Here is a 19,696-nt window from a genome sequence, read left to right on the forward strand (position 1 = left end):
GTTCCCCAAGTGAATTGCTCATAAGATAGCTCTGTATGGAGATCTGGTATTGAATAGTGTTCTGGACTAGAGACATAAACTCAGAAGCCAGCAGTATGTAAGTGGGAGTCAAGGACATGAGTATTGATGCAATCACCCAAATGAATTGAGAACTGGAACAGAGCCCTGGGAGACTAACTCTGAAGGAGGTAGGGAGGAAGGAGGTCCCAGGAAGGAAATTACAAAGGATCAGAGAAGTGGAAGGAAAACCAGGTAGAGGAGGACCAGAGAAGGCTAAACAAAAGGAATTTCAAAAAGGGAGTGATCAACAGAGTCACTGTATGCACAGAACTCAGGTAATATAAGTACAGAAATGCATTCACTGGGTTTTATTATTAGTTCAACTTCAATAAATATATGAAGGAACACTGAAAGAGGTAATAAAAGGCTAAAGCATTAATAATGGAAATAAAGGACAGGTTAAGGCAGTAGAAAATATGATTTTTAGTAGGCATATAGCTGAAAAATGATTGGCTGTAAGTTGATGATGATTGAATTTGGGTACATGGGATTTTATTATATTAATCTCTTTACTTTTGTGTATAGCTAAAACTTTCTAAGGGAAAAAATGTTTTTAAAAAATCCATCCTGCCCCCTAAATAGACAGCTACAGACAGGGAGAAAATATGTAATATGTATATTTGACAGAGGACTTACATACAGAATATATAAAGAACTCCTATAATTCAATAAGACAGTAACTCAATAGAAAAATGGGGAAAAGATTTGAAGAAGGACTTCACAAAAGAGGTAATTCAAATGACCAATAAACATGTGACAAGGTGTCAAATGTCAGCTGTCATTGGAGAAATGCAAACAAAACCCACAAATTATAAGCATAATTATAAGAATGAAAAAAACTGTAACATCAAATTTTAACAAGAGTGTGGAACAACTGTAAGTCTCATACACTGCTGGGGAGGGTGTAAATTGGTAGAACCACTTTAGAAAACTGTCAGTGTTTATCAAAACTTAACTGAAGCATACTCAATAACCCAGAAATTTCACCCTCAACAGAAATGTGACCCAAGTCACATAAAACGATGTTCATAGCAGCACTATTTGTACTTGTAAAAGAAGAAATAAGCTAAATGTCCACCATAATAGAATGGATAAATTATTGCATGTTCATTAATACTGTGCAGTAATGATGATGAACAAATGTCTGCTCCATACAATAGAGATGAACCTCATGAGCATATAAATGAGAGATCTAACCCTAACCACACAAAATACCACACACTATATGGTTCTATTTACATAACATTCAAAAAGAAGCAAAACTAATCTATGGTTTTGGAAGTTATCACAGATTAATTTTGGGGAGGATGGTGGAAGTAATGACTAAGAAGGAAGCAGGGGAGGTTTCTGGGATGTGGCAATTGCTCAGTTTCTTAATCTGGGTGATGGGTTACATGAGTGTGTTGAGTTTGTAATAAATTAATAATCTTCACATTTAATATTTACATACTCTTATGGAGATATATTCGGGCTTACCCAGGTGTCTCAGTGTTAAAAGAATCTGTCTGCCAATGCAAGAGACACGGGTTCGATCCCTGGGTAGGGAAGATCTCCTGAAGAAGGAAATGGCAATGCACTCTGGTATTCTTATCTAGGAAACCCATGGATAGAGGATCCTGGGGGGCTACAGTTCATGGGGTTGCAAAGAGTAGGACACAACTGAGCATGCATGCATGCATGGAGATACATTGCCCTTCAGTAAAAACTTTAACTAAAGGGGAAAAAAAAGAACATATTTTCCCTGTCAAAGTCGCTCAGTCATGTCTGACTCTGCGACCCCATGGATTACACAGTCCATGTAATTCTCCAGGCAATACTGGAGTGGGTAGCCTTTCCCTTCTGAAAATGATTAAAGAAAGTACTGTTCATTTGTTCCATCCTTTTCTTGTCCTGTATGAGTGTGATCAGTTGCTCAGTCATGTCTGACTCTTTGTGACCCCATGGACTATAGCCCACCAGGCTCCTCTATGAAATTTTCCAAGCAAGAATACTGGAGTGCGTTGCCGGTTCCTACTCCAGGGGTTCTTCCTGACCCAGACATTGAACCTGCATCTCTTGCATCTCCTGCATTTGCAGGCAAATTCCTTACCACTGAGCCAACTGGGAAGCCCCACCTCTCCTGTCCTACTCCTCTTTTTTTTTTTATTTTATTTTTATTTTTTTTTTCTTTTTTATTTTTTTTTTTTTAAAGCTGATTAATACATGTTCAGTTCAGTTCAGTTCGGTTCAGTCGCTCAGTCATGTCCGACTCTTTGTGGCCCCGTGAATCGCAGCACGCCAGGCCTCCCTGTCCATCACCAACTCCCGGAGTTTACTCAAACTCATGTCCATCAAGTCAGTGATGCCATCCAGCCATCTCATCCTCTGTTGTCCCCTTTTCCTCCTGCCCCCAATCTCTCCCAGCATCAGGGTCTTTTCCAATGAGTCAACTCTTCGCATGAGGTGACCAAAGTATTGGAGTTTCAGCTTCAGCATCAGTCCTTCCAATGAACACCCAGGACTGATCTCCTTTAGGAGGGACTGGTTGGATCTCCCTGTGGTCCAAGGGACTCTCAAGAGTCTTCTCCAACACCACAGTTCAAAAGCATCAATTCTTCGGCGCTCAGCTTTCTTCACAGCCTAACTCTCACATCTATACATGACCACTGGAAAAACCATAGCATTGACTAGATGGACCTCTGTTGGCAAAGTAATGTCTCTGCTTTTTAATATGCTGTCTAGGTTGGTCATAAATTTCCTGCCAAGGAGTAAGCGTCTTTTAATTTCATGACTGCAATCATCATCTGCAGTAATTTTGGAGCCCCAAAAAATCAAGTCTGACACTGTTTCCACTGTTTCCCCATCTATTTCCCATGAAGTGATGGGACCAGATGCCATGATCTTAGTTTTCTGAATGCTGAGCTTTAAGCCAACTTTTTCACTCTCCTCTTTCACTTTCATCAAGAGGCTTTTTAGTTCCTCTTCACTTTCTGCCGTAAGGGTGGTGTCATCTGCATATCTGAGGTTATTGATATTTCTCCCGGCAATCTTGATTCCAGCTTGTGCTTCCTCCAGCCCAGCGTTTCTCATGATGTACTCTGCATATAAGTTAAATAAGTAGGGTGACAATATACATATTACAAGGCATCAAAAACCTTTTCCATTTCTCACCTGTGGTTCACCCTATAAGATTATTTCAGGAAACACTAGTACTGCACTCAGGCTATGGCATAATTCTCAGATAAATAAGCAACTTACAATTAACACCACATTCTCCTAGACTAAAAACTCTAAGCTGTTTGAACAAACTTAAGGTCTCTGATTACCAGATTCTAAATAAAACACATATGTTGTTCCAAAATGGGTTAGATACATTCCTCCTTAAAGGAATGCAACTGAATGAATTATTATAGCCTTATTTAAGCCCTTAGAAGATTTGAAATTGTAAAAGATCCTTTCTCTGATTTCTGTATAGCCCAGTCTGGTGCATATTATACCATAAACTGTCTTCTGCTGTGGTGATATTACCTCTCATCCTTTCCACAGCCCTGAAAATACAGCAGGGTCTGTAAGTCTTCCTCCATCACTCCATACAGTAGAAAGTATGTTTGGCGGAAGCAGGAGAAAAATGCTTCATGTCTCCTGATTGCTGTTTTGGAGATACTGGGGGATGATGGAATGAGTTTGGTGCTAAATTCTTGAGGATGGTCTTTAATAGTTCACAGGTTTCTCTCTGAATAAAAATTCTGGTTAAATAGATGCCATTTTGACGAATAAATGTGAGTAGCATAACATATTTCAGAGCAAGTTGGTTATATCAGAACTAGTTCTTGTCAACAGATGAACTCCTGACTCATCTTCCTTCCCAAAGATGGTGACATGGGAAGCGTCCAGCCACCTGTCCAGATCTGGGTCTCCAGCACCTGCTGTCGCTCTACTGCCAGTTAACTGCACGTTCTTCTGTGGATCCTGGCAGGAGAACTGTTTGAAGATTCTTGCAAATGTAGCAAATCTTTTGTTAAATGATGAGTGTGTCAGTTCATTTATAACAGAGACATCAACAATCTAAATCAAGGCAGAAGATTGGACAAAGGGGCCTTCTCATTTGTTTCTGCCACTCAGATTCTATTATTTTCAACAATAAAACTTTAAGAATGCTCTTTTTTTTTTCTCATAAAACACCCCACCAAGTGCTATTTAAGCAAAACATTATATATTAAGATTGGTTACAGTCCACCATGCTCAATACTAACAAATAATTTGAATAATACTGTTTAAAAAGCCCAAGATATTCCTGTGCTTGGCATTTTAAGGGATGCTTCCTATTCGAGCCTCTGGCAACAAAGCTGGGAGTCAGCTCAAGGCATTTTGTTCCAGAAACCTATTGTTTTAGCCACTTGGCTCAGGAAATTAGTAAAACTAAATGGGGAGCATTTAAACAATATAACAAAAGTGGCCCTGAAATATCAGAGTTCTAACTTCCCTTTTGCCAGCATCTGAAATGCTACTACTCTTGTCTTTGTGAAAGGACCTCCTCAAACTCCAGATTGTTACCCAGGCGGAAACATGTTACCAGATCCTTTATTAACAAATAGATGATGTTCTCAAAGTCAATTCCCAAATGAAAAAAAAGTTTGTAGAATTTTACTAAGAGTAACAACACTGACTAAACATACTAGACAGGTGGTGAAAAGTTTGGTAAAGGGCAAAATTAGAGAAGATTTATAAAATTCAAGCGAATATTCTTTATTGAATATCTACTCTGGGTCTAACATGTTAAGGATATAACAATAGATTATAGCATTACTTCTGCCTTCAGGGAGCTTATCATTTTTAAAGAAAGAAAAGATTTACACAAGAAATAATTAGAGAAGATAAGAAAAAACTCTTGACACAATTGTGCATCCCACTATTACAGTTAACCAGAGTTCAGTAATTATAAAGCCTACATACTTGGAATTGTTAATTAAATTCACTAGGTCGCTCTAAGAATTCAAACTTAAAAAGAAAAGCAAAAATCAGTTAAAGTTCAGAGTCTGTCAATCTTGAACATCTCCTTCAATTCTCTACCTCCAGGAAAACCTGACAAAAGCATTGTTTGCTATGCTTCACAATTAAAGGATGAGTCAAGCTTCCGTAGACTAGGTTTCCTTGGTGGCTCAGAGGTAAAGAATCCACCTGCTAATGCAGGAGACACAGGAGACCTGGGTTCGATCCCTGGGTTGGGAAGATCCCCTGGAGAAGGAAATGGCAATCCACCCCAGTATTCTTGCTGGGAAATCCCATAGACAGAGGAGCCTGGTGGGCTACAGTCGACAGGATAGCAGAGTAGGACATCACTGAAGTGACTTAGCACGTACATATACAACCTTCCCTGAAGACCTGAACCTCTATCGACTATTTACTCCTTGACCTTACTGTAATACTTTTATAGCATGTCTAGCATTCAAAGGTATTACCTCCATTTTATGCCAAGCATGTTGATATATTTAATGTATGTAATGAACAGAGCACAGTTCCTACCTTAAAGGAGTTCACCTGAAAAAGACAGGTGCACAGTTTTAATACAATGCAACTAACTAGGACAGGCATATACCAGCTATCTTTGGTATAAGAAGCGCAGGACTTCCCTGGTGATCCAGTGGTTAAGACTCTGCACTCCCAATGCAGGAGGTGTGAGTTCAACCCCTGGTCGGGGAACAAACACCCCACATGCCAAATGGTGAGGCCTTAAAAAAAAAAAAAAATAAGGGCACATATGAGGAAAGGGCAAGGAGAAATGGGGTTGCTCCATTATTTGAAACGGTAAGTGTGATCACTTGAGTAGGGTGACTGCCACCAGAGCTTTCACTGTAAAGATATCTGTGTCTCCTCATAAGCCTGGAAGGGAAAGAAAAGATGGGTAGGACATGTAGCATTTCTGGAGAAAGTGGGATCTAGCCAGATAAAGCCTAGAAGAGGGGTGAGAACATGAGGCAGAGGGGACAGACGAGCACCAAGCTGAGAACAAGTAGAACATGACCCTGAAGAGGCAGGCGGTACAATCATGATGTGTGCAAGTTAGGCCAGGGCCTGGTAAGCCAGTGGTAAGGAGACTGGTCTATCTTCTAGGCTAATACTACTCAGTATATTGCAAAGATTACAACTTGTTGGAGGTTTAGGTGATAGCATTTTTTAAGCAATAAAGTACTTTTTAAAACAAGGTATGTACATTGTTTCTTAGACGTGCTATTGCATATTTAATAGACTTCAGTGGTGTAAACGTAACTTTTTTAAAAACATAACTTTTATATGCACTGGGAAAGCAAGTAATTCCTATGACTGGCTTTACTGCCACACTTGCTTTACTGCAGTGAACTGGTACCAAACTTGCAATATTTCCAAGGTATGCCTGTAGTCTCCAAAAGTGTGGTGTGCCCTGGGATGCTGGAGGAGAAATTTCAATTATCTTTTAAACTATCTATGGTAGTGGTGGTGATTTAGTTGCCAAGTCGTATCTGACTTGTGACCCCATGGACTGTAGCCCACCAGGTTCCCTTATCCATGAGGTTTTCCAGGCAAGAGTACTGGAGTTGGTTGCCATTTCCTTTTCCATAAAATACATTTTATAACGGACAATATTATAGGTAAGAATTGAAATCAGGACCATAAAAGGAAGACTAGGGGATACGGAGAGAGAAGGAAGAGCTGCTTTGAGACTAACTACTTAAGAGCACTTAGAAGGAGCTGTTCAGCAGACAGCTATACATGAAACTGAAGATCTGGGGAGGGGTCTGTGCCTGAACATGGTGATTTGGGACATCTGCTGAAAACACCAGAGAGAAAAGAACAGTGAACCAATGGCAGAATTCTAGGAAACATTTACAGTAACATTATTTTCTTTTCCAAAAGGAAAATAAGAGCACAAGGAGCAGTGCTTATGCTCTTATTTAAAAATTTTAAAAAGCTTCCGAATACAAAGTTAGTAACTGCTATTCCTTACTATTCCCATTCCTGTATGAAAATGAGGCTCAGTGCACCATGAAGGAAAAAAATGTTTCCGCTAGCAACTCAGCAGCAATTCAGAAAGAGAAAATTTAATTTTCTTACCATTTTGAGGGACAGAAGGTAAAGGATATTAAAAAGTCCCCCATGAAATTTGGATGCTTTGAAGAAATGACGTATTACAGGGTTGGGCCAGGGAAAATACAAAGTGAGTCTGGAATATCTTGTGTCAAAAAGCAATGAAGTGTTTCAAGATCGAAAGGGATGTCAACAGGACATAAGACTGAGCTTAGAGGGGCTCCCGCTTACCAAATTTGGAATGATTTGCACATCAAAAAGAATAATGAATTTTAACACGCTGAATATAAAAAGAATCTTGATCTACAGTGACATTTCAAAGTATGAGATGAAAAAATGGAAAGCTCCTCTATACACACAAAAAAATGCCACTATTAAATGCAGAATGAAGGACAGAATTTAAAAATCTCCACGTCACAACTCCTATTTAGTAACAGATTCAGGCTAACAATCATCAACAGATGTTAAAGCCATTAGGTTAAAGGTTGCTGAAGAACAGGATACTCACACGGCCTCACAGATTCCTTCTTAATTATCAAGTGGAAAATACCTTACATTGCAAAGATAAAGCAGATATTACCTGAGCAAATTCAGCATCATCAACAATGGGATGAACTGACATATGCACTCCTGATGTTATACAAATGAGAAACAGAAACCACCTAGGCAAAGTTCTTTCATCTAAATCTAATTATGAAGAAACACTCAAGACAAATCCAGAAATGTGGAACACTCCATAAGACAACTAGCCTATACTCTGCAAAAATGTCAGAAAAGACTTAAAAAGTGGGGGAGAGGGGTGCGGGGGTTGGGGGCAGAGGGTAGGGCAGGGTGACTGCTCTAGAGAAATGAATGAAAGAAAAGAGATTAAACCCAATGCATAAACCCTGTCTGAATTCCCAATGAAAACAAAACAGAAACATATAAAGATACAGAATATTTTGGGAGCAACTGGGGAGTATGAATTGTGTATTAGATATTATTAAATCAACATTACATTTCCTGGGTGTGATGATGGTGTGGTGGATGTGTAAAAAATGTCTTTGTTCTTAGGAGACACATGATGATACATTTAACGGTATGGAAGCATCATGATAACTGAAATTTATTCTCAAAGGAATCAGGAAAAAAAAGAGAAAAAAAAAGATTATAGACATAGAGAGAGGAGATAAAAGAAAATGTAACAAGATGTAAACACCTGGTGAATGAAACAAATGAATGTTCACTGTACTATGTTTCCAACTTCTCTATAGTTAAAAAATTTTTTCAAACTAAAAAGTCAGAAAAAATATATCAACTAATCTATGTGTGGCTAGTATGCTATAGCTAATTTTGTTTACTTGAATATACTCGTAACTGATTTAATACTTTTAAAAACACCCACCATGAAATTTCTTCCCATCAAAGCTAACCAAGGAGGACTAATACAACCTCTGGTCAGTGTCAGCAACATAATCTGTCTCCCCCACCACCCCACCTCCACCACATGAATCAAGAATCGTATCTGACTCAACTGTGAAATTAGCAAACAAGCAAAACACTTAGAGCACTCAGCCACCTTATTAAAAACAATCTAACATTAAAAAACTGTAATCTTCTGGTTTTAAAATAATTTATTTCATAGGTCTGTTTTAATTTCATGTCTCAGAGCATACATTATTTAACCAAGAGGTGCTGGACAGAAATTGTAAAAAGGAAGGAAACATGTAGGATAAGAAACTGCCTCAATTCCATTAGAATTTGATCCTACCTTGTAAAGTCTTGAGAGGATAAATTTCTATCATACTTCCTTTGTGCTTACAAAAGAACATTAACTTCTGAATTTCCAATGTTGTAAATAAAAATTTTTACAATTAAGTATGCATTCAAATTGACATACAAGGCAACCAAATAATTGTCATCAACATTAGCATAATGTGTATTTCCTGTCACTGCACTAACATTAAACTAAACGTCAAACCACAAAAACATTGTGACTAACATTAAAAAGGCAGGCTGTAAGATACGCAAAGCTTATAAAGGACAAATTGCACATGGTTAAGATGGGAAGTCATTTGACAAGGGCTGGTGTTGTGCATATGGCTGCTTTTTTTTATAAGAAGGCCACCGGCAGACAGGGCAACAGTGTCGGCCCCCAGCTAACCACATCACAATGCAATTCTGATGGAACACATGACCACAAGGCAACCCCATTAGCAAACATCCATTTTCAAAATTTTCTAGGCATACAACACATTCAGTACAGTGCAGCATATCAGCAGGCCAAGTTAACCAATCAGGTTCCATATCTTCATTAGCGCTATATGATCCATAGGACCGCCCCTTCCTTTCATAAGGGCTGGTCTGACAATATTTATTGGCACAGGAACAAGCCTCAGCATCACAGTGACTTGCTCTTCCTGGAGAACTGTGAATGATGCTCAGTTTATCTTCAAACACTTCCTTCTCACTGCTCAAAGTGTCTGTGCTCTCACTGTCTGAGTCATTCTCAATATCTTGAGAACCCTCTGACATTTCCTCTTCAGACTGGACTCCAAGACATTTAAATCGCCACATCGGCAAGTTTTTAATATAATCGGTCGGTATCAGGGGGTGAAGCCAAAGATCGGGGAAAGCTAATCGCTCCAAGAACAAGTCAGGGTCTTCGTCCCAATCAGATTCTACAGGAAAGTTCTGGAAAGAAGCAATCGGGTGGAAGAGGTAGCTGGTGTACCAATCCCATAGACTTGATAACCATTCTAAGTTATTGGCGTTGACTTCATCACTGTTGATGTTGCGCCGTCTCTTCTTCTCAAAGTAATCTATTAGTAAACCATGTCCAAGGTATGTACTAAGAAACAAGGCTGGGTGTGAGGAATAAAACATCCAGTCTGCCCTTACCCATGAAGCCAATGTGGTGGTATTGGAATATCTCAACAATTTTAAGCTATATTCATAAAAGCTATCTAAGTAAGGGAGCTGTAAAAAGCCCAACACAGGTAGCCAGGAGATAATTAATAGAGAATTATAGGTCCCTAAAGTGCTTATGAGAACCACAAATCGCTTGATGGTAGCTCCTTGTGTGATAAATAAGTCCATCCAAGCCATAAGGTTAACGAGAACCAAGCTCAAAACAAACAAATCATTTACTTCAGGTTGTAAGGAGCGCAAAAATGAATCCATGGCCTGAAGAGATATATACTCGCCTGTGTGGTTTCCGTATCTGTAAATTCCTTCGGGAGTTCTAAGTATGTATGATGGCATGTTATAGACACCGATATCTGTCATATAACTCTTGTTGTCCCACTTTTCCACATTTACAAAAATAAACTCAACTCTTCCAGTAAACTTTATGCTTAGTGCAGAGAAGAAAGCTGGTGGTTGGTCCAGGTTTGCAAATAGGTATATTTTTACCCAATATTGATCACTTTTATTCCATTCTTCTTTCAAGCGTTCAGCATTATAAATGGTTTTGATCCGAGAAGCTGCATGAGCAGTTATCCACTTAAAAATGTGCTCTACTTCTATCTTGCGTCCACTGTACTCTTTAAGCATGACTTTCCCTTTGGAAGTACTGGTTTGTGGAACAGACATAATGAGTGTGGATCGAACCCAGCCTCTTCTCCTGCAGTATCTGTAAGAGAGGGAACTGTAAGTAAACAGCAAGGCTGCTAGATGAACTAGCTTGCTTATCTTCCCTGTTGTACAGTTTGTCTTTCCCTGGTAATTTCCATGGCCCTTAAAAGATACCCTCTTCCCCAAAAACAAATAACCTGTAAACAACCAAAAGTAGTACCAATATCTGGCAGCTGTAAAAGAGGAAAAGCAAAGCTTTTTATCATTTTTTTTGTTTTTACCTCTATGTTTCTCCCTTTCTCTCTCCTTTTTTTTTTAAAACAAAAACCTTAGAGCTTAAAAAGCCTGAGAGTCAAGGGAACTGACACATACTTCCAGCATCTATTATGAACCTACTAATGCATTATTGGAGAAGACTCTTGAGAGTCCCTTGGACAAGGAGATCCAACCAGTCAATCCTAAAGGAAATTAACCCTGAATATTCATTGGAAGGACTGATGCTGAAGCTGAAGCCCCAAAACTTTGGCCACCTAATGTGAGGAGCCAACTCACTGGAAAAGACCCTCACTGGAAAGATTGAGGGGAGAAGGGAAAGGGGGCAACAGAGGATGAGATGGCTGGATGGCATCACCAAATCAATGGACATGAGTTTGAGCAAACTTCAGGACAGAGAGAAGGACAGGGAAGCCTGGAGTGCTGCAGTCCATGGAGTCGCAAAGAGTTGGATATGACTTAGAGACTAACCAACAACAATGCATTATGTGTTGGTAAGATCCAAAAGATAATAGGAATGATTCCTGTTCACAAAGAATTTAAAATCCTATTAAGCAGACAAAAGAATAAAACTGTATATATCCTACCACTAAATAATGTAAATGAAGTTCAAAAAAAGGGACTCTCATTGGGAGTTTGAATTGGTGAAGATTTTGTGAAAGGTTTGGGAACTGACCTAGGTCTTGAAGAATGGTTAGATTGAGGTGGGCAAAGAAGAGAGAAGGAAATGGATTATCTTGTATGCTGAGTCCCTGACTTGAATGCAAGTTCCTGAGGGTAGGAGCCATGCTGCACATATTTATTAACCCAAGCACCCACCACAATGCCTGATGCACACAAACACCATCACAGAGAAATCTGCACAAAAGCTCAAGTAAAGAGCAAATCCTATATTTTATATACGCGCTCATCTTTTAATGGGGACCATGAAGAGGAGTATTTAACATAGAGGAAACAAAGATAGTAAGTTTTCAGATTAAGAAGAGACTCAGGAAAAAAGGATATTATTGGAAAACTGGTGAAATTGGAATAAAGTCTGTAATGTAGTTAATGCTATTGTACCAGTGTTAATTTTTTTAGATCATTATACCACAGTTATGTAAATGCTAACTAAACTTGGTGAAAGATATATATGGCAACTCTATACTATCTTTATCACTCTTCTGTAAATATAAAATTACTTAAAAAAAAGAGAGAGATTCAGTCCAAGGATGACTCCCATTTTACAACAGAGTAAATATAGAAGAATTTAAAATTAAATCATTTGTTTAGCTTTATCCAATGGGGTCATGACTCCAATCCTCTTGGAAATGGACATGGTCTTGCTACAATATTTGCGACAAACCTCTCTTTCTAAAAAAAAAAAAAACAAAACAAAAAAACACAAACTACAAGATGAATGAAAGGAGATTCCAGAAAATGAAAACAGCTGCTGTAATTACAGTGGAGAGATAATCAGTGAAACAGTTTCCTTCTTTTTTCAAAAAAGTCTTTCCTAAAAACCTACCATGTGGAGTTTTATGACATATGAATTTACCTCAGTAAAGTTGGAAAAAACAAAATCTACTAGGTGGATACATTTTGTTCACTACAGATTTGTAAATAGATGGTAGAAAGCATTTACTTTTTTATTGTGCAATTCAGAATACTAATGTGAAAATCATAAATATTATGCTTTACTTAGTAAGCATAGATTACATTTAATTAAATTACATAAGCATATTACACATTTATATGATTAGATTAAGAGAAAGAAGTCTTGATATACATGGCACATGGTTTTATGAAGACAATATCAATTTTACCTCAGGATTCATGATACAATTTAAGATAAGTGAAGACAACATGTTATGTCACAAAGACAAGATTAGTAATGACTCTGGGAAACTATCTGGGTAACTCAGGATTAGAGACCACAACTCAGCTTGTTTAGTAGATTTACTTCCTTAACATAGATACCATTAATATCAATACAGCTTTAACTGAAATGGTTTGAAAATTATATACTCCTACAGAATAAAATACCTCTACTCTGTCTTTGTTCAATGCAAAATAATAATTCACTGACATGAATGCTAGTTTTTCCTCCACCCCCACCCCCACCAAAACCACAAGCGAACTCCACATAGATAGTTGTCTTATTTACATCTTAATTATCTAACTTGTTTTACGTTTTTAATTGTATGGGATACTTGTGATGACACATTTCTACTCTTGGTCATTATTTTCATATTTCTATAACCACCTTAGAGAATATTTGGCTTTTCTGATTTGTGTCATAAATTAAATTACAGTGTTTCTGATAGAAAATTTTACCCTATAAAACAGGCAAAGTCTTAGTTAATATATTTATTCATGGAAGAAAACAAATGCCCTATGTACTTTCTTTTCAGTTCAGAGATAAGTGACATTGATAGTTTTAAGGTTTATCACTGCAGAAGAATTTAAGAGTACCCAGGACAATAAGATTTTGTTTGTCATCATGTATCTTTCAGATTAAATCATGTTTTCTAGACTTGAAATCCAACACACAAAGTATATCATATCAATCTTAAAACCCAATTGCTAAACAGAAAATAAGACTAATGCTCATATTATTTTTTAATAACATTATATTGCCATATATCCATATAAAAACTTCTTACTGCTAATTCAAAAACATTTTCTAAAGTGACAACACACAAATATATCACAAAAATATCCTCCCATTCTTAAAACTTTTTGAGATCTCTTAGACAATTTGAAGACTAAAAAGGATTAAAGAAAAAAAAACCCATGGCTACTGAGTTTCGGTATTTAGTGTGCCATCCTGGTATGGCACATTATATTTTAAAAAGGAACGTTGGGAAAAAAAAAAAGAACCTTTGGTATTGTTTATAAACTGTTGTTTCTTCAGACAAGGTCACTGTCTTCCCTGGCCTTCCTGTCCCGCTCACCAGACTCCTCCATCCTTTCCCTTCCCTGCTTATTCCATGGGTCCCCACCCATGGTTCTTTCACCATAAGCCCTCCTGGCCTGTTTATCACTCAACTCCTGTAATTCCAGGGTCCTCCATGCATCCTCTACTATCCCGGTCCAACTTCTCTGACCTCTTAAAGATACATGTCCCACTTCACTTTCTACTTTCTCCAAAGATGGGGGAATAAAAGAGTAGAGAATAGACCTGACAGGGAAAAGCTCCCTGAGACAGATCACTAGGTTGGGGAATGAGAGGAATTGAGGCCAGGTAAGAAGGCTGTGTGGGAAAGAAATGAAAACTGCCGGCACGGACAGAGTCAGATGCTGCATAGAGTGGTGGTTCTGAGTGTTCTTAAGGGGAGCCAATCAGGTCAGGAAAGTACTACTCTACAGGGGGCCCAGCATGTCAGAGGAGGCTGTGCCTGAGGCCGCCCCAGAGAAAGAACTACAGTCAAAGAAAGCAACACAGGCAGCAGGGGATAGAGTTTTGCTGATTTTAAAAATCTGAGATCAGGATGATGAAACTATTCAACATATTAAAATGCTTGCTGAATAACACCATTCCCTGCCCAGTTACACCTTGCACTGACATTCTGAACACTTTTCTATTATCTTCCTATTTTGTTCTTCTGTATCTCTATAATCTTCAAAAAAAAAAAAAAGAAACAAATGACCCTGACTAAGCACACCATCTATGGCAAGAACAGACTTTCCAAATAAAAGGAAATGAACATAACAATATTGAAACAGATATAAATAACTCCGCATCAAGATCTTTATCTTTGTGATGAGACTACAGAAGATGATGTAAAAATGTCTCTTTAATAACAAAAAATGATAGCTGCAGTCAGCAAAAAAGAAAAAGTTGCTCAAAAAGGGTCTCTTCCATCATAAATGGGCTTCCTTCGTGGCTCAGCAGTAAAGAATCTGCCTGCAATGCAGGAGCCACAAGACCAAGGATTCGGTCAGGAAGATCCCCTGGAGGAGGGCATGGCTACCCACTCCAGCACTCTTGCCTGGAGAATCCTATGGACAGATAGTCAGTCATGTCTGACTCTTTGCAACCCTATGGACTATAGCCCTCCATCATAAAGAAGAGGTAGGATTATCTGAAGATCAAAATGAAGGATTCAGAGGAAACTTAAAGGTAGCTTGTATATTTCTCTTTATCATTCCTTAGCTATAAAATCAAACAGGGCTTTTCAAAAGAAAAGCTAGAAAAATTTGTACTAAATTAGGACTCAATTATGACACTTATGTGGAGAAGGAAATGACAACCCACTCCAATATTCTTGCCTGGAGAATCCCATGGACAGAGGAGCCTGGTAGGCTACAGTCCATGGGGTCGCTAAGAGTCGGATATGACTGAGCAACTTCACTTTCACTTTTCACTTTCATGCATTGGAGAAGGAAATGGCAACCCACTCCAGTATTCTTGCCTGGAGAATCCCAGGGACGGGGGAGCCTGGTGGGCTGCCATCTGTGAGGTCGCACAGAGTCGGACATGACTGAAGCGACTTAGCAGCAGCAGGATGATACTTCTGACGCATTTTCCTTCACAAGATTATATTAAAAATCAATACACTATTTCCTTCAGGTTTTCATGCTTAATAGATTATTTTCACTTTATACTCTTCTTGGTTTCATTTTGAGTTCTCTATTAATGTGACCTAAGAATTTATATTAGACTGAAATGTGTTTAAACTTTATATTTTTGTATATTTGTTTTTACTTGATATTTTCTAATATATTTAAAAGTTATAGTATTTAAATGTATTATTTAGTTTATTGATTTTTTAAAAAAATAAATTCTGAATATTTTTCAATAAATTAGCAATGTTAAGTACTGACTTTTGGCATTATCTCAAAAAAAATATCAATATATTAGAACTATCATTCATTCTGGTATTGCAATCACCAGTGGGGCTGGGGGGAGACCTTTCACCTATACTCTATTTGGGAATGATGGAATAAGACCAAGTGCAATTGTCTTTAGTAAACAAAAGATAAAAATAAGAATGATTTCCTTTTCATAAGAACATGAACACTTAGGCTATCATGGACATTTAAACCAAAGGCATCACAACACAATCAAGATTCTGTGGTAAAGGTGAGAAGGGGAGCTTTGTGGGTAAGTGAGATTACGTGTGAGTGAGGAGACACAACAACGTCCCTTCTTATCCTCAACTTTTAAGGGGTCCTCCTCCCACAGGTCTCAGCCTATGTTACAAGTGAGCAAAACAAGGACCGTAAGGAAAATCAAAGCAAACATGAGCCTGAAGGAGAAGGGCGGGAGAATCGAGGTGAAGCAGTAGTGGAGGCAGGTTTTCTTCAGCCAATGGGTCTCTCACTGTGACCACGTAAAAGGGACATAGGTAACAGGCGTGTCTACCTACATTAGAAACTACCTAACATGCGGGTTTCTATGTACATATGCTACGCCCTGTCCTCAGCACTAAACAGAACATGCTGTACATGCTAATCCTTCATTAAATATTTATTGACTGGATAATTAAATAAAATTAATTCAAGTTATAACTTGGAGGCACTAGAAATTCAAATAAAATGCATTTTGAAGAACAATGGGATAGTAAAACAATATAATGTGACAGACTAAATACTGGAGATGATGACAAAAAGAAAAACAAAAACGCCTGCAAAGATTCTTGTCTGAGAAAATGAAAAAAAGAAACAGTAAAGGACAGAAAAGGCAGAAAGGACACATGATTTACTAAAGAAAAAGATGAATATGAATTTGAACACTAGGTTTAGGGAACATATTCCATCTGCATTACTCGTAGGGTACATGGAAACGAGTGTCAAAATGCAAACTAGAAGTTCAAATTAAGGAAGATTTAGATTAGCACAAAGGTGTCACCTAAAGCCATAAATGTACTGAAGTCTCTTTGGGAAATAAAATTGAAACAAAAAAGACCAAAGACATACTCTAAAGAGTCACCCTGTTAGAAAGAGCACAGGAGAATCAGATAAAAAGAGATCTGAAAGAAAGTAAATAACTGCCAGTTATCAAAAACTATTAATCAAGCATCCATGTAACTAACACTGTGCTAAGCATGCTAATTAATTTTCAGTTTAAACAGGCTTCTAATACCACTGTCTTTATTAAAAACTTCTGGTCAGAACTCAAATTCTAAGAATTGCCATCAACTTACCTGGGGTCACTGGAGCAATTAAACGTGCCTGTACGTATTCCAAATCTCGACACCTTTTTCACCATTTTCTCCCAGTGGATTTTACCCACCAAAGGACTTCTGTCATTTGCGATGACCTATTCCCAAGAAAGAAAACAGAAACTTTAATTACCCAAAATGGCGTCAAACCAACCATTTACATCTATTTACTTTTTCTGAAAAACAAATTCTATCCCTAAGTCTTGTTAAGTGGATGATCATATTATCACTGCACTTCTTGTAAGAAAAAGCAACGGTTCTACTGGAAAAGATCTAAAACACTGTGGGAATTCTCATACTCTGTGGCAGTTACACATAAGGGGATCAAAATCAAATTAAAAAGCAAGCCATATTCTCCTCCATGAGCCTATACTCTAGAATTAACTTGTGAAGAAAATGGACCTTGGAGTCATTTCTCTGCTCTGAAAAGAAAAATTTAAATAACCCAAATAGAGCTTACTAAAAATGACCACGTGTGGGTTCAACGAGTTCAAATTTCACTTTTTTTCTAAAGTATAATTATGGAGCCAAGAGTCAAACACATGTTTTCTATTAAACTATGTTTGACTGAATGCAGATGACACCACCCTTATGGCAGAAAGTGAAGAACTAAAGAGTCTCTTGATGACAGTGAAAGAGGAGAGTGAAAAAGTTGGCTTAAAGCTCAACATTCAGAAAACTAAGATCATGGCATCCAGGCCCATCACTTCATGGCAAATAGATGGGGAAACAGTGGAAACAGTGGCTGACTTAATTTTTCTGGGCTCCAAAATCACTGCAGATGGTGATTGCAGCCATGAAATTAAAAGACGCTTGCTCCCTAGAAGAAAAGTTATGATCAACCTAGACAGCGTATTAAAAGCAGAGACATTACTTTGTCAACAAAGGTCCATCTAGTTACTAGGCTATGGTTTTCCCAGTGGTCATGTATGGATGTGAGAGTTGTACTATAAAGAAGGCTGAGTGCTGAAGAATTGATGCTTTTGAGCTGTGGTGGTGGTGAAGACTCTTGAGAGTCCCTTGGACTGCAAGGAGATCCAACCAGTCCATCCTAAAGGAGAACAGTCCTGGGTGTTCATTGGAAGGAATGATGTTGAAGCTGAAACTCTAGTACTTTGGCCACCTGATGCGAAGAGCTGACTCATTTGAAAAGACCCTGATGCTGGGAAAGATTGAGGGCAGGCGGAGAAGGGGAAGACTGAGGATGAGATGGTTGGATGGCATTACCGACTCAATGGACATGGGTTTGGGTGGACTCTGGGAGTTGTTGATGGACAGGGAGGCCTGCCTGGCATGCTGCGGTTCACGGGGTCGCAAAGAGTTGGACATGACTGAGTGACTGAACTGAACTGACTGAATCAATACTACTACTTCTATGGCATTTTTCTTAACAATCATAAAAGATTCTAACATATAAAAAAATTACCATTAATAAATTCTACATTCTTGAACTTCTAACTTCAAATCTGCAAATAGCTTTCAAAGACAATTAGGATTGGAAGAAGAAAAAGATTTTTTTAAAAAAGAAAACTATAGGTTAACCTTCAAAATATGTAAGGACTTCTTTCTCAGCCTAATTGTTAATACCTTTTCCCTTTATTCTCTATCTTCCTACTTTAAGGGCATTTCAATAGAGATATCAGAAAGACAAACAAAAATTATATATTAAAAACAAAAATTAAAACCAGAAATAACTGAGAACTTAAAGGAAAGCCAAAAATGTCCTATGTCTTCATGAATCCATATATTTGATGTATTTTAAGCCCAGAGGCCAAGTTACTTTTCATGAATGTTACAGTACTATTTAATTCAACTTTATAGGACAATACTCTGGGGGCCACTAAACTATCTAGAAGGAAGGGCCATTTCCATGTTCACAAAGCCTCCAGCAAGTGAAATCCCAGGGGAGTGAGTGTGTGCAATGAGTGTCTGGGTGAGGCAAGAGATGGTGCAAACACCTCATGTCTGGGCTCTCTGCTGGGAAGTCTAACAAATTTCAAGGGCACCAGGAGGAGAGAACCTGCATGATGGTGAAGAGTGACTTAAAGTTCACTTTAGGACTTCTCTGGTGGCTAAGTGGTTAAGAATCTGCCTGCCAATGCAAGGGACAGGGGTTTGATCCCTGGTCTGGGAAGATTTCACATGCTGAGGAACAACTAAACCCAGTGCACTACAACTGAAGCCCTAGAGCCCATGCTTCACAAGAGAAGCTTGCATACCACAAAACTGGCCTAGCCCCTGCTCCCTGCAACTAGAGAAAGCCCACTCACAGAAACAGAGACCCAGTGCAGCCAAAAATAAATAAACAATAAAAAAGTTCACGTTACGTGCCAACAGATTACTGTCCAATAACCCTTGCCATATATCACTGATACTATCATTCTCATACCTACAGAGACACACATAGGTATGTAACATTTTATAATGTAACTTTGGTGCTTAATAAATACATTCACAAATACACAACTTAAGGAATGGAACTAATGGCTCTGACAGCACTTTTAAATGAAAATAAAAGGCCTCATGGAGGGAGACATGTATTATCAAAATGCTCAGATGGTTGAGGTAGTCAGGAGGGCAATTTGAGGACATGGTCTTAGTAGGTAAAAGTGCTTTCT

At 38.2% G+C, this 19,696-nt stretch overlaps 1 protein-coding gene across 3 annotated transcripts in view; it reads right to left on the reverse strand.

Annotated features, from left to right (window-relative positions):
• Window positions 1-19,696, reverse strand: part of LOC122703513 (charged multivesicular body protein 3) — an 85,175-nt gene that overhangs the window by 55,656 nt on the left and 9,823 nt on the right. For 2 of the 3 annotated variants that reach the window (XM_043917821.1, XM_043917822.1), the window contains exons 3-4: window positions 17,061-17,176; window positions 8,697-10,714 (exon numbers count right to left, since the gene is read on the reverse strand). The exons of the other annotated variant lie outside the window; for it this stretch is intronic. In XM_043917821.1, coding sequence (XP_043773756.1) covers window positions 9,139-10,714; window positions 17,061-17,176 — 1,692 coding nt within the window. In that variant the 3' untranslated portion in view covers window positions 8,697-9,138. Of the gene's footprint in view, window positions 1-8,696; window positions 10,715-17,060; window positions 17,177-19,696 lie in introns of those variants that run through there. 3 annotated transcript variants of the gene reach the window in all.

This window comes from Cervus elaphus, chromosome 11 (genome assembly GCF_910594005.1).
Source record: "Cervus elaphus chromosome 11, mCerEla1.1, whole genome shotgun sequence".
NCBI classification, from domain to species: Eukaryota; Metazoa; Chordata; class Mammalia; order Artiodactyla; family Cervidae; genus Cervus; species Cervus elaphus.